The 14,649-nt window shown below is 40.6% G+C and overlaps 1 protein-coding gene across 16 annotated transcripts in view; it reads right to left on the minus strand.

Annotated features, from left to right (window-relative positions):
- The window catches only part of SATB1 (SATB homeobox 1), a 101,586-nt gene that overhangs the window by 74,468 nt on the left and 12,469 nt on the right, over positions 1 to 14,649 (minus strand). For 9 of the 16 annotated variants that reach the window (XM_082685201.1, XM_082685205.1, XM_082685197.1 and 6 more), the window contains one exon: positions 2,113 to 2,347. In XM_082685201.1, coding sequence (XP_082541327.1) covers positions 2,113 to 2,323 — 211 coding nt within the window. In that variant the 5' untranslated portion in view covers positions 2,324 to 2,347. Of the gene's footprint in view, positions 1 to 2,112; positions 2,348 to 5,018; positions 7,452 to 14,649 lie in introns of those variants that run through there. The other 7 variants (XM_082685200.1, XM_082685211.1, XM_082685196.1 and 4 more) reach the window with 7 other exon arrangements.

The following is a 14,649-nucleotide window of genomic DNA, read 5'->3' on the forward strand; positions in this document are numbered from 1 at the left end:
CTTTCTCATCTCAGCCACAATTTTTATCTAGCACCTGTCAAACAGAAACCATGCTCATAAAAAATAAGATTAAACATACACACACACACACACACGCAATCACCACTACCAAAAAGCTTTAGTAATTTTGTTGTTTGAAGCAAGCTGAGAACCTTCTACAATTAAACTATATTTTTAAAGTAAGGCACTATGAAAGCAATGTTTAAAAAAAAAATTCAGCAGGAAGTGAAATTACTGTACTTTGGTTTCTCCTCCCCCTGTTCTGATGGCTTCAAAGAGTTGGGTTAGTACAACAAAAACATATGCATTGATTTTTCTCTTGCAGAATGATACATACGTGTTCTACTATATGCTCCCTAGATCTCTGAAAATAACTATAGGTTTTGCAAACTGTTGAAACATATTGGATTTACTTTGGACTCTATTTAGAGATACCCTATAGATAATTAAGGTGGCTATTGATAAAGTGACAAGAGAATCATTTCACGACAAATCTAGCTGCTAAGCCTTCTAGCAAACTTGTCACCCTTGCCTTCCTGATCCTACGAGTAATACTGAACAGGAGCCTTCTCTGAACTGATTATTTGTGCCAGTGTTTGGCGAGACTTCCAACTACAGCAACTTCATAACCTTCCAGCATGAAAAGGGGAGTGCACTGGTCACTGCTGAATGCTAAAAATACCACATGATTTAAACCTGGAGGCAGTCTTAGAAGCTTTTGCTGAAGGTTTATGAGCCTGTGTAAACAGCACGTCTGCCATAAGGAGCACTGAAGTCTGTAGAATCCTTGTCTAAAACTGTCCTGGCATTAAAGTTTGCTGTGCAAATATCACATAATACCAGAGACAGCTGAAATCTCCTATTTAGGAATTTATGGAACTTATATGTTTGCAGGCGTCAGAAAGTCTTTTTTATAGAGCCCCAGTGCTTCACAGTACAATATTAATGCACTCAGTTTGAAAAGCTGCAATAAATTATATTTTTAATGCTCTTACCCTGCCTGGCTTTCTTAAGATGCATACATTCTTGGCAAACAATCAATAAATAGGGTAATCATGAGTAGAGGCCAAAGAATTTGCTGAAGTGCTGTTTTTCCATTTTTAATAGATAAAGATCTAACAATACGGACTGCTGTGTCTGTTCATTTCAGGATCAATATATTCTTTGTTTTCGCCAAACCAAGAAAAAAATAAATGATTGTATGATAAATGTTATGCATCAAACACAATGAAATTCCTCTGCCTTCTAACTTTATCTACTTAATATTCTTGGTTGCTAAAAGACAGCATTTTTATCCTTCACTTAGCGAATGTAAGGAAAAATCTGAATCCCAAACACAGTTATTCAGAGACAAAATAAAGACCATTATGAGACACACACGTTATACCCAGCATAGGCACTGATCTACATAAATAGCAGGGCTAAACACAGTCAAAGTCAAAGTCAAACTTCATCAATTTAATAAAAAATGGGTAGAAAGGAGTCACACAGTTACTATCTTTCCTTTATAAACTTGCCTAAGTCTGCCCTTCCTTTATCAAAAAATACTCAACCATAGCAAAAATCAAAAACTAGAATCATCAGGTTTTTCACTATAAATAATCAATTTGCTCTTAAGAAAACAAGCCACACAAAAAATGACATCACAAAACTTTTACATCATATCTCATAAGATGCCCATTATGTCTGAAAATGACTTACAGCTAGCTAGTAACCCTCTGCAAAAACCTAAGGCAGTCCTCAAACAATCTAAGTGCCTTATTCTTAATCAGGGTTAGTTTAAGCAACAGCCACCTACATATCCTCTACTACAATAACACCTTATCAATGGAAGCCTTGTATAATGAAGGCCATTACATTTAACTCAGTCCTCATCCAAACATCCAATGATTCCACTCTATAGCAGGGCAAGGTGGTCCAGTCAAGCACAGAGCCTACACTTTCCAAACATGACTGACACAGCAGCCTGGGAATTAACTAACTTCACATCAGCAAGAGAATCAAGGAAAAGAACATACAAAGACATGTTCTGCCTCTCCACCCCCACACAAAGTGGCCTTGAGTAGACACAAGGGCTTGTAGCTTTCCAGGATTTGGCTCGAAAGTATTTACCTTTCCTAAGGTTCGTTTTCATCAGATGGCCCGAGTGTTTTAAAGGCACTCCCTGCATTTTTGCACCTGTACTCCCAAGCCTTCCTCTTCCTAGCGGGCTCCCGTTCTGCTCCAGGCGGGCGATCTTGGCTGGTGGACCCTTCGGATCGCTCACATTGTTAGACATTTCTGAATGTTCTTTCCCCTGAGTTGCCTCGTTCAAATGATCCATACTCAGTTACCCTCTAAAGATCACCTGCCAGAATTTAAAAAGAAGACATGTTATAATTGGATGGGGGGGGGTCTCTCTCTCTCCCCCTCATGCTCTCTCTATATATTATATATGATACACCAAGTAAATATTTTATCCCTAGCTATTTCTCTCCACAAATACAGTACACTTGTAAAATTGCTTAACTAGGTAAATAATATACTGCAGATGTTACTATGTTTTCAGATAACAGTATTACATTTCCATGCAAGTTAACAGAATAATTTGTGGAAACTATAGCTACACATCTTAGAATAAAAAGGTAATTTGTCACCTACCAACAAAGCTAAGTTGGGGGAAATGGGCTTACTTTTAGAACAAGAATGACCACAAGTATGGCTAAAAAGAAAACAACATATTTATGTAGTCCCAATTTTTAAAAATCAGAAACTCATTACAGAACACAATAGTAACACTTTAATCAAGAATAGGAAGATGATCACAGTCCAAAATATTAATTAAATCTGATGTACATGTTTACGCTTTTACATAGTTTAATTTTTATGAAGAAATATATATATATATATATACCCCTCAAAACAAGGTAGCAAATATCTGCTTTTTAAACTCCTCATTGGCTTTACAGATTAATCCACAGAAAGTTTTCTACTGCTTAAGTTTTAAGAATTACATGACCTGTTAAAGATCTAATCAGGTCCTGGCTCAAACATGTGACTGGATCACATCAACCTTAAGAAAATTGAAAGAAATGGAGGATTTCTTCAAATACCCCAGGTGCTGAAGCATTACAACTTTCGTGTTTTAGTGTCAATATTTAGGTGTCTCTTAGTAATAGAATGCTGTTAACAATTTAAATAGCAAAAAACTTGAAAATACTTTGTGATGTACATACTAAAGTGCCAAATTTACTTTTTTTAAAAAAAATATTGATGATTTTGGTAAAACACAGTCATTAGCATTTAAAAATAATCTTGGTATGCAATGAAGTCTACATCCTAATTGACTTCAGAAAAAACAGCAGATAATTGTTTTCAGTTATATTATACATTGGACATCAATTTTCATACTGTGTATAACAAAGCAATTAATACAATATCAAAGTCACTTCTAAAATGCAGTTTTAATTGAACTAATAAGAACAGGTTTAGCAGAATTATTTTATAAACTTTCATAGTACTTTAAGTATGAAACTCACCAATACTAAGGGAGAGGGGATCATATTTAGGAAAGCCAAAGAAAGTATAATAATTACCACTTTCCTCCAGCTGTCTGGTAATTCAACATATCTTGTACTTTAAAAAAAAAAAAATTATTGTACCAAAGAAGCTATTGAAAGCCAGCTTGTATTAGCATGGCCTTTCTGTAAGCATTTTTTCCCTCTTTAACCATTGATTACTTTGTCTATTATAATCAAGAAAAGAGGTGAATGGGGGTGGGGGGAGAATGGTAATCTGTAGGTTTAAAAGCAACCTTAAGAATGCCAAATGAAGAACTATAAAGTTTGAGAAATAATAGCTATTTATCCTTGTACTCTAGGGTGGCACGCTGAGAACTAAAGGTTTACCGTTGATCGAGGTCCCATCTGTTTTTGGTTATGAGGTTCATTAACAATAAATGTGCCTCTTTTAACCACTTTTTATCAAGATTACTCTTTTCCATTATATTAAACTACAGTCTAAAGCCAAAATTAGAGAGCGGTGATTATTAACTTATTCAAAACACTGCTTCTAATGTTTCATGTGGATTATAATACAGAGCTGCTTTTTCTGAAATTGGTTGCCTTACCCTAGAGCAGAAGATGAATTTTAAAACATATGATTTGAAAAGAAAATACTTAACCCGTGGGGCAATTTGAGAAAAAGGGGGGGGGGTAGACAACAGCATCAAAGTTAATGCTACAAAACATATTAAGTAGTCATGAGGCTTAACAGCATTATAAGCTGCACAGCAAATGAAAGTGATAGATTATAATTTAGTTAATGTATTGACAATCAAAACATCATATAGGTCATGCAAAATTATCCTTCCAACACCCACCTATAAAAGTCTATTAAACACTCAGTCATCTTGTAAAAAGCTTTACATTATAAAGCAAAATTACATGCACATAAAACACCTAATTTACTCATTTAAACTCTATGCCCAAGGCTAAAGTTCACTAAACCTCAGTTTGGTCTTGGAAAGAGCAGCCTCCAAAGGGCCTGCTGGACTGAGTACGGGAACTAACTATGGTCTCAACAGATGCCAGGCTGAAGAGTTTCTTTTGAGTTACACATTTTAAAACACATTTTAGTGTAACGTCTGGTTGTCACACTGAATGCAGGCTACTTTCTCAAAATCCCATTTCCCTGTCCATAAACCAAGTCCATCTATGATAATTTTTTAATAAAACAGTGAACTCAGATAAAGCTATTATTTCCCCCAAAAAGAAAAAGAAAAACACGAAATTCCGGTTTCAACAACCTTATTTTTGCAATGTGGGATCTTTTTCAAAGAGTTCCTTGCTGGATCGCCTCATTTACCCCCCAAAGAACCCCATAATCACATTTTAAGAGACTGTGCCCTTATCCATTCCATATGGCCGGCACGATCCAGGCCAAGCTTTCACTGTGACCTTTTAAAGAGACAAAGAAGCAAAGTACTATCTAGAAACAGAAACACTGCAGTTTTACTGAGTGAAATTAGCAAAACCGACCTGAAACTCACCACTTCAAAACTTGACAGCATATAAATAACAAAAACAAAGGAGATTTCCTTTGCAGCCCGGGTTCTTGAAGAGAAGTTCAAGACTGATGTTTTCTATGTCCTTTTTTTTTTTAATTAAAAAAAAAAAAAAAAAAAAAAAGGCAGCAGACCTGAAGGCGACTTCCCCTGAAATTGTATTATTTTCTCTTCCCCTACCCCCGCCCCCCTAAGCGGGGGAAGGGCAGAAATAAACGTCTAGAAGAGTAGCCATGGGAGAGGGGGTAAAAAAAAAAAAAAAAAAAAAAAAAAAATCACAATTCGAAAAACAACATATATGGTTTGTAAAATGTCTAACCTCAGAGAACCGGGTTTTCGATGGGGGAGGAGGGGAGAGTGGGAAGTAGGGAGGAGGGAGAAGATAAAATTGATCTGACAAGTGATTCGTTGGGGGGAAAATCGTAAAAACAAAGCAAAACCCGTTATGAGCTGTACACTGTGGTGATGCTGGGGAGGCGAGGTGGTGACTGAGGATTCTCTTAAAAAGAAAAAAAAAAAAAAATCACTGCGGACAAGGTCTCCAGAAAAGGAAAAAAGGGTCCTCTCGCTCCCTCCCTCCCTCCTGCTCGCTCGGGTTCTTCAGTGTGAGGACAGAAAGTCTACTTCTGGCTGTCACTTGCAATATTATTCTCCAATAACCCCGGAGAACGCAGAGAGGGGAAGGCCACCTCGCCTCCCTTCCAATCGCCCCCACCCCTTCCCCAACAATTGCGACTAATTATTAACAAACCTTAAACTTTCTTCCCACAGCCTCGCAACCCCAACGAGGGCATCTACCGGGGGACAGCGAGGGTGGGGGGCAGAAGGTCGCGGAAAGAACCCCGGAAAGGCACTGAAATGCCACTTTTGATTCGGCCCTCGCTTATAGCAGCCCCGAGGACCCTCTCCCAGCCCATTGACGCGGGGCTGCGAGCGCCTGGGGAGCCGAGTGAGTAGGGAAAGAGAAAGAGGGTTTGGGGGGAGGGGGAGGGAATCAGAAGGCACCCCCAGCCACCTCCACCGCCTCAGCAGCAACAAACTCCCCGCCCCCTCCCCCCAAAAAGTCGCCAAGCTCTCACTCAGCCAGAGTCCGAGGTAAACAACGAGCACCACAATGGCACTAGGACTTGGGGGGAAAAGAAACCCGGAAACCCCAACAAAACTGATGAGGAGTTTCCCGAAATGCAAGAGGGGGTGGGAAGCGTCCTCTGGAGTCGCCCCGGCTTTAAGCTCGGTCCCCGGGCTGGGCTAGAGGGCGGCTGTTGCTGTTGTTGTGACGAGGCCGGTTGTTGCTGGGTGGCACAGGGAGAGGTGTATGTGTGTGTGTTTGTGTGTGTGTGTGTGCGTGCGTGTGAGCGCGAGTCCCCGGACGGGGCTGCTTCTCTCTCTCTCTCCCTCGCTCGCTCTCGCTCGCTCTCCCCCGCGCTGCCGTCTCTGCCCCCATTAAATTATTAGTTGACTCATCCCGGCCGCTGTCGCCGCCGCCGCCGTGCCCAGCTCGGCTCCGCGCGTCCGCCCGGGCTGCAGCCCTCTACGCCGCTGTTCCTGCCGCCGCTGCTGCTGCTGCTGCTGCTGCCGCCGCCGCCGCTGTGGCTGCCTCTTCTTCCTCCTCCTCATTTTAATACAAAATCACCCCGCTCGCAGCCCCAGCCCCGAGCACGCAGCCTCCTCCCGGCCGCCCGCCGCCGCCCCGAGCCCTTCCCCAGCGGGGCCGGCTCATCCGCCGCGTCCGGGGAGCGGGAGCGAGCGAGAAAGTGGCGGCGGCGGCGGCGGCGGAGGAGGAGGGGGGGAGGGAGAGGAGGAGGAAGGGGGTGCGGAGCGGAGGAGGAAGGCGGCGGGGCGGGGGGGGGGGCAGGGTGCAAGGAGAAGGCGGAATAGGGATGGGGATTAAAACCCGGGCTGGAGGGCCGGGATTGGGGGAGGGGGCGGGGGCGGCGAGTTAAAAAGCAGAAAGACAAGTAACTAGTGAATGAGTGAGGGAAGGGGTGGGGGGGAGCGCACGATTTCCGGCCCCGGGCGCGCAAGAATTTGTAATGAGCTTGATTAGAGTGAGGCGGCCCGACATTTATTACACACAATACCGAGAATAACAGGGCGCCGCGCGAGGGCCAGCGCCGGCCGCCGCCAGGCGCGCTGGGGAGGGCGCCGAGGGGAGGGGAGAGGGGGCTTCCCTGGCAGCGGCCGCCTCGGCGGGGAGGGGAGCGCGCGGCGCGCTGGCGGCAGGGGCAGGTGTGCGAGAGTGAGCGGGGCGGGAGGAGGGGCGCGACTGGCGGGGGCGGGGGTGGGGGGAGAAAGTGCCACGGAGGAGGGGGCGAGGGCCAGGGGGGAAAACTAACCAACCACCCACGCGCGCAAAAACCACAGAAAGGAGTATGTCGGGAGCGTCGCGGGCGGGTACCCGAGGGACAGGCCAGGCAGGGAGGGCGCCCTGGCCCCGCGGGAGACGGGCCCGGACGTGCAGGTGACAGGCACAGAGTACTGAGGTAGGGGGACTTCAGGAAGTGGCTGAAGGGGACAATCGGGAGGTAGATCTCTACGGAGAAGAGCAAAGGGTACAGAAACCATTGCGCAGGAATAAAGGCCGGGGGCCCTGAAAAGCTCTCGCGAATATTTATCCTCAAAGGAGGTTGAATCCCAAACTATTAAGAGCCGACGTTAAAAAAAAAAAGATAAGAGCTTTCCGTATCTAAACAGTTCAAAACTCTCTCACTTCTGAGCCATAGAACACACTGGAGGAAGAAATACCTGTCCCATAGTGGCCAAGTCAAACAAAATTTGGGTCATTTGAAAGAGATATAACTTGTTATCACAAAGGAGAAGACGCCACCATTCCTAAATTAATTTATACCGGTGAAAGAAAAGTTTGGGGTGGTAAATGCATCTGTCGTAGCAATAAATGCTTCTGTAATCTAGGGTAAGTTACCCAGTTAGATTAATGGTCATTAGCACAGAAGTATGATCCTCTTATTTAGATAATCTATTACATACAGTTCCTCTAAAAGTGAAGAACATTACAATCTCATTCACAACAGAGATGCAGCGTTTACTGCTTGGGTTTCAATACTAACATCTTAGAACCCTGAAGGCAATTAATCATTAAACAAAAACAAAAATGTTGTAAGAATTATTTTTCAGAATACACTGGTAGGGAAAAGAGAAAAATCAGTCAGATAAACATTTTGTTACACATAAAAAAGCAACAAGTTAGCACAAGTACAGAGATAAGAAGGAAATATGCAAATTAAGCTCTTTAAAGCTACCAATACAGTCTTAGAGACACTGTTTACATTAGAAATCTAAGAAAAGCAGAAGGTAAAGCCGGAGATAAAGTATAGGAAATAATGGCCTCCTGGGGAGAACAAGTTTGGGAGAAACAATGAAAATATATCAGTCTAATGGCACCCAAGTTTCACCCACAAACGGGAAAGGTTAGTCAAAATCCAGGAAGGCAACCGTGAATCTTGGCACATATAAACCCAAGCCTTGATCAAAAGGAAGAACATGTGATAACAAAACAAAACACAACATCAAAAACAAGAAAATATAAGGCAATCTTAACCAAAAAGCCCAAATGATACCACATTTTAAAAAGCTGAAACATGGGGAAATATGTAGTAGGATTTTTTTAATTGAAGTATAAGAATCAATAAGGAAAAATACAAACATGGCAAAAATGTAGCAGGGTGTCCAAATTGGTATTGTGGATGGAAGTACTTAAGCTTATTTTAGGAAGATATTTGATATTTAAAAGAAAAACATAGATATCCAGTTATCATCAATAATCTCTATGGCAATGATTTTTGCAATGATATGTTAAATTAGGAATTTCCAAGATGTATATATTAAGAGTTGCTTCAAACTGGTGATGCCTGACATTTTTCCCTGAAACCTGCTTGGTTTTCAGTAGGAACAGTGCATTCTAGTATCATGCTGTGCAAATTTACAAATAGTAGCATTAGAAAACAGTATTTTTAGAAAATAGAAAAACTATAGTAGACTACAAAACAAAATTTATCTATGCAACTTAAGCTCAAGTGAAGTATTTTAAAAAAAGGAAAAAAGGAAATAAAAGTCATTGGATAATACAGAACTTGAGCAGAGAAAAGAAGACTAAAAAGGGCTACTGAATATGTCAATTTTAAAACACAGTGGAATAAAATATTGTAAATATATGTTTATCCTATCATTTACACAAATAATACAAGACAAATAGATCCTGATTGCCTTAGTCTCCTAATGATTTGGCCAATACTGATATAACAAATGGGAATTGAAATAATAATTTTAAAATTTGAATAGCACCTTTTATCCAGGTATTACAAGCGAATTCTTAAACACAACCTCAGAATATAATAAGAATGGACATGGCCTTGGAAAATGATAAAATAAATGATAGAGACTTCTAATGATGACTTTATTATAAAGAATACCAATATAGTACAATTTTGTACATATTCTCATACACACACACACATATATACTAATTTTCCTTCAAGTACATTCTTTATTTCAGAACTATTTAAGAAATGACACAAGGAGGTTTATGTCCTCCAAGTGGTACATTACATTGATGAACTTCTTCATTATATAGTATCTCCCTCTTTAGCACACGTAACAAGTATGCTAAAGAGCATTGGCCAATGTAAACCCAGGTTAAAATAAAGAAGAAGAAGGATTATTAGGAAAATACCACCCTCCAAGGCATATGTGAGGATAAACTATTATGTTGGAGGGGGGAAAAAACATCAATTTATTCTAATATAGGCCTCTTATATTTGGCAATAAAGATACAAGCAAGTATAGAAAAAAAAGTTAGACTTAATAAATCTAGCTATCAAAATAGAAAACCTCAGGAACATGAAATATTACAGGTCAAATACATGAACTATTTAACATGCGGATGTACAGTGAAAACAGAGTGCATCAATTTTTTAATCACATAAGAAGGGATTCAAACTGGCTACACAAAGGTAACAAAGATAAAATATTATATAAGATACACAAGATTTTTTTTAAATTTAATAATGAAAGGACTACTGCATATTTCACATGGCACCATATTAAGATAAATATGCAGGCAGATATCTGAAAGCATTCAAACACATTCAGAGTTCTGAATAGCATGTACATTTGTAATAAACAGAGAAAGCAGTTAGAATTTGAAGGCTTTTAAGATATGGCAACTTCGCAAGTGACTGTGTTAGCAAAGCAATGCTTACCACCATAGCACTTTCTAAGGACATGTTTTGTTTTGTTTTGTTTTTTCATCTTTTTAAATTCAAATACAGTTGGCTATCTCTCTACACTCTTAGAGCAGCACAATTTACGTAGCATATTGCTCTTTTTATCATGTCAACTCTTTGTTTTTTGGCTTTAGCTGCAGGTGGTGTTTTCCATATATGATTTCTGGGAATATGGTGTGTTGGCCATATAAGGATGTCTATTTGAGCCATATGTTTTGCTGTCATGTGTCTCATTTTGTCTGTCTGGAATGTCAGGACTGATTTCCACATCGTTTCTTGAATGGACCAAATACAAATTTGTAAGAACAGAGAGGAAAAAGCTGGGGCTGGAACTCAAACAACTTTGTCAAAACATATATTGGAGAGGAAATGCAATATCCTGTAAACATTTGCACCCTTCTTCTCACATCTTATCTGTGACTGACATCATCACAACTGCACAATTTAGGAGAGAATCTACTTGATGAAGTTCAGAAGTTTGCAGTATATGTGGATGCATGAAGCTCAATCAAACAGACCCCACATCTTTGGAGGTCAGGGCATGGCACATGTTAGCTCCCCCACTCTGAGATCCCTGGGTCCAGCCTTGAACTTGGGGAAGGGAAGGTGCTTTTCTTGCTTAAAGAATAAATCGAATTCTGATTAAGCTTTATGACTAATCTCACAAGAAGGTATGGCCCCCATTTCTTACAGCCTTTCATTGCTCCTTTTTAACAGTCATCACAGTCTTAGTCAATTAACAACTTGGGTAATTATTAGCTTAATATATGTTTCGCATACTAGACTATAAGCCCTATGAGAGCACACTGTCTTGCTCACTACCATATTACCAGGAATTCATACACCGGCCTTGCAATATTTACACTATAAATAAATAAATGAGAGCAAAAAGCTGATGGTTTCACTTGCAACCAGCCTCCACCACTAAATGCAAGGATAATTCCTTTTAGAGTTTGCAGGAGTGAGGAGGTGGTAACCTGTGAGAGAAAGGTGGCTATAACATTTAAATTTGAATTCACTGAAATTAAATAAAATTTACAATTTAGTTCCTTAGTCACAATTCATATGTTCAATAGCCTCATGTGGCTAGTGGCCATTGTGTTGGATAATGTAGATTACAGAACACCGCCACCCAGATGGCACTTATCTAGAGAACTTCTATAAAGGACAACTTAAGTAAATCCAAGACCTAGCCAGGAAGAGTCTTAGAGGTGCTGAATGGCTCTCAGACATTCTAATGATGTCCAAATTGAAATCAGTTTCCATTTTAGAATTAGCCCAGAGATCTATAAAGTTGCATGGAATAAGGCTTGTGTGCTGCCGCACACAAATTTAAGACAACTTTCTAGACATGTCTGTATTTGAAAGGGTCCTATTGTACATTTGGAATTCTATGCATTTACCTCAAATGCTGCTTTCCATGAACATTTAAATAGCTCATAGGTGAAGTTAAAAACCACAGGGTCATTTCCCACCCTCATTCCCACCCCTGAATTAAATAAGCACAGTTGCCATTAGAAATGGCTCTTTCGGAAGCTGTAAAGTGGTACCTACTCAAACTGGGGGGGAGGGAAGGGTGTTCCAGATACCAAACAAACAATGTTGTACTGCAGAGAACAACAGCAAAAGGCTTGAATATGTTTCGGGGAGATAAAAGAGAAATGGTAATGGACTTTAAATATGGGGCTTAAGGTCTTCTGTTTTTGTTTTTTCCCTAATAAGTGAGGCTTCAGTTATAGCCAGACTGATAATGATCAAAAGTTATTTCCTGATTGCTTGGTGGTGGATGTGAATACCCACTGGTAGTTTGTGATATGGGCTTTAATAGGCAGGGGTCATTATTAAAACTGAGCAAAGAAAAGCCAATGTGTAAGCTAGTTTGGGGAGTGACGAATAAGGGAAATGAACAGCCATTATAGATGGCTTCTGGAACTTGACAGGGTATCTGGGTCTTTTACCCAGAAATAACATTTTTAGCAAAAATTTATTGAGCAGAATTTTTTGAAAGCTACCTCTCCTTCCTTAGGTGCCGGTATGGTATGAAACATAACCTTGACAAGGCATGATGGTAGTAATCCCACCAAAACTGGTATCTTGATCTAGACTCGCATCCAAAATTGAGTAGGGATGGGAAGGCCTCCTGTCATTGTTGTTGATCCTCCAGTGTTGATATCACTGCTGAAGTAATTAACCGTTTTAGGTTGCCATATCTTTCCGCCATTGCTTCTGGAGTGACCTTCCTCCCCCTTCTCACCTGGGGACCTCCCTTCTGCCATATCCTTTAATAGGCAGCTTGACTGCACCTCTTGTGTCTGAATCCTTCTCCAGCTTTCAGTTACTTCCTTTGATGTTCCTTCACACTATTGGTCCTTCAGTGGGATATTCTGTATCTACCTGTCTGCTCCTCCAAACTGCAAGTCTGTAAGCATTCTGAGGGTATACTTATGTCTGTGTTCCTGGAGTTTCTCACACTGTCATCACAGGAAAAGGAATCCAAGAACTGTTCCTATGAGAGAGTACAAGACAGATTCTTGCAATCTTAGGAAGTAAAGCCAGGTGCCAGTATCGGAAGTAGGCTCAGTGGCTTCCCAAATTTGCTGCACATCGTCATGACCTGAGGAGCTCTTTCAACAATCCAGATGTCCAGGCTGCACCCCACTGAAAAGAAAAAATCAGAATGGCCAAGAGTGGGAGCCAGGCATTTAGTTATTTAGAGCTCCCCAAGGTGGTTCTCATGTACAGCCAGGTTTGACATCTACTTTAAGTAGATTAATATTAGTAGTAACATGAGTATTTAAGTAGATAACATTAAATTCATGTTTTGGAGACACGAAGTCAAATATACCTGCTAGGACATCTTCAAAGTGAGTTTTTTAACCCAATCCTGGAGTCACTTGCAAAAGTTAAGGCTGTTCTAGGAACCAGCCCTTGTCCCCAATTTAAGGAATATATGTGCAGGCAAGCCACTTGTATCAAACTAACAAACACAAAAAGGTGACAGCAAGCTATTAGATCACTGATTTGGTGAAACAGGGATGGTGTGTGAGGAACCACGATAAATTAGCATTTGGGCACTTGCTTGAGATTTACTGAGGTGCCAGAAATCCTGTGCAGGTATATGATTTATCATTACAGACATAAGTGACTAACCACAAAATTACACGTGGGAAGTAAAACTCTAAAACCAGTCTATTATTTACTGGAGCCAGAACCATCCTGGTTTCCTCTAAGTCTTTTTTCAACGTAGAAGAGCAAGAAGTTTTCTCCCTGAAAATTTCAACCTTGAGTAAGTTTCCCCTTGAACAGTTGAAAACTTCCACTTATCTCCAGGCTAAGTTTTGCACATAAGCAGAACTGAAGTCCTCATATTGTCCACGCCAAGGAGCCAATGGCAGGGCATCACGGCCCCCTCAGCTGTGCCATACTCTCCCGGAAGCTCAGGGGATTTTAATCTCAGTGAAGTCAAACAGCAACCATTCCTAATCAACCTTTAGCCAAGACAGATCAACTAAATCTTCTTAGGGATGTGAATGTTATTGCTAATCTTTCTTGGCTTAATTGGAGGGAGGAAGAGCTTGAAGTTACAATAGACCTGAATGTTTGTCCAGGTCCTTTCTGGGGAGTATCAGCCAAAGGCAGCACCCAATACTGTACTGCAATCCACACAGCCACAAGGCACCGGACCAGGGTTGTTCATTAGGAAAGAAAGCCACCTCCAGAAACCATTATATCACACCCTGCACAATGATTAAATGCCACTATGATGCTTGAAATGTGCTGCAGCAAAGGAGAAGCTGAATAGAAAAACTAAAGTACCTTCTTTTGGGATGATAGAAAAGATCTGGAAGCAGAGTGTGGTGATGGCTGCACAACAGTGTGGTTGTAATTAATGCCACTGAATTGTACCATTAAAAAATTGTCCAATAGAACATTTTATGTTATGTATCTTTTACTCTGATAAAATAACTAAAAACAAAACCAAACAATAAAAAACTAAAGGAAAACAATCTTTCATATATTCCTAAAAATTGGCAGATATATATTGTCATGAAAGTATCATGCCAAGCAGAAAAACAATGAGCTACAACATACCGAACAAACCTCTTCTCACCGCCAACCTTCCATTGCTTTGTCCTTAACCGCCAACAGCCACGGTCCAGTCTATGCTAGATAATTAATTCATATGATGAATACCTGACCCAAGGATAATTAACATGGATTGGTAATTAGAGACCAAGATCCCACCCAAAGTAGGTAATTTGATGGTCCTCTGATGCAAGAAAATGGTTCTCTTTTCAGATTTTATTCTATTCTATGGCATGTTAGCAAAAGCAGAGAAAGAAACATAGACAAAAACAAACA

The sequence above is a fragment of the Mustela nivalis genome, assembly GCF_964662115.1.
Source record: "Mustela nivalis genome assembly, chromosome: 1".
NCBI lineage: Eukaryota > Metazoa > Chordata > Mammalia > Carnivora > Mustelidae > Mustela > Mustela nivalis.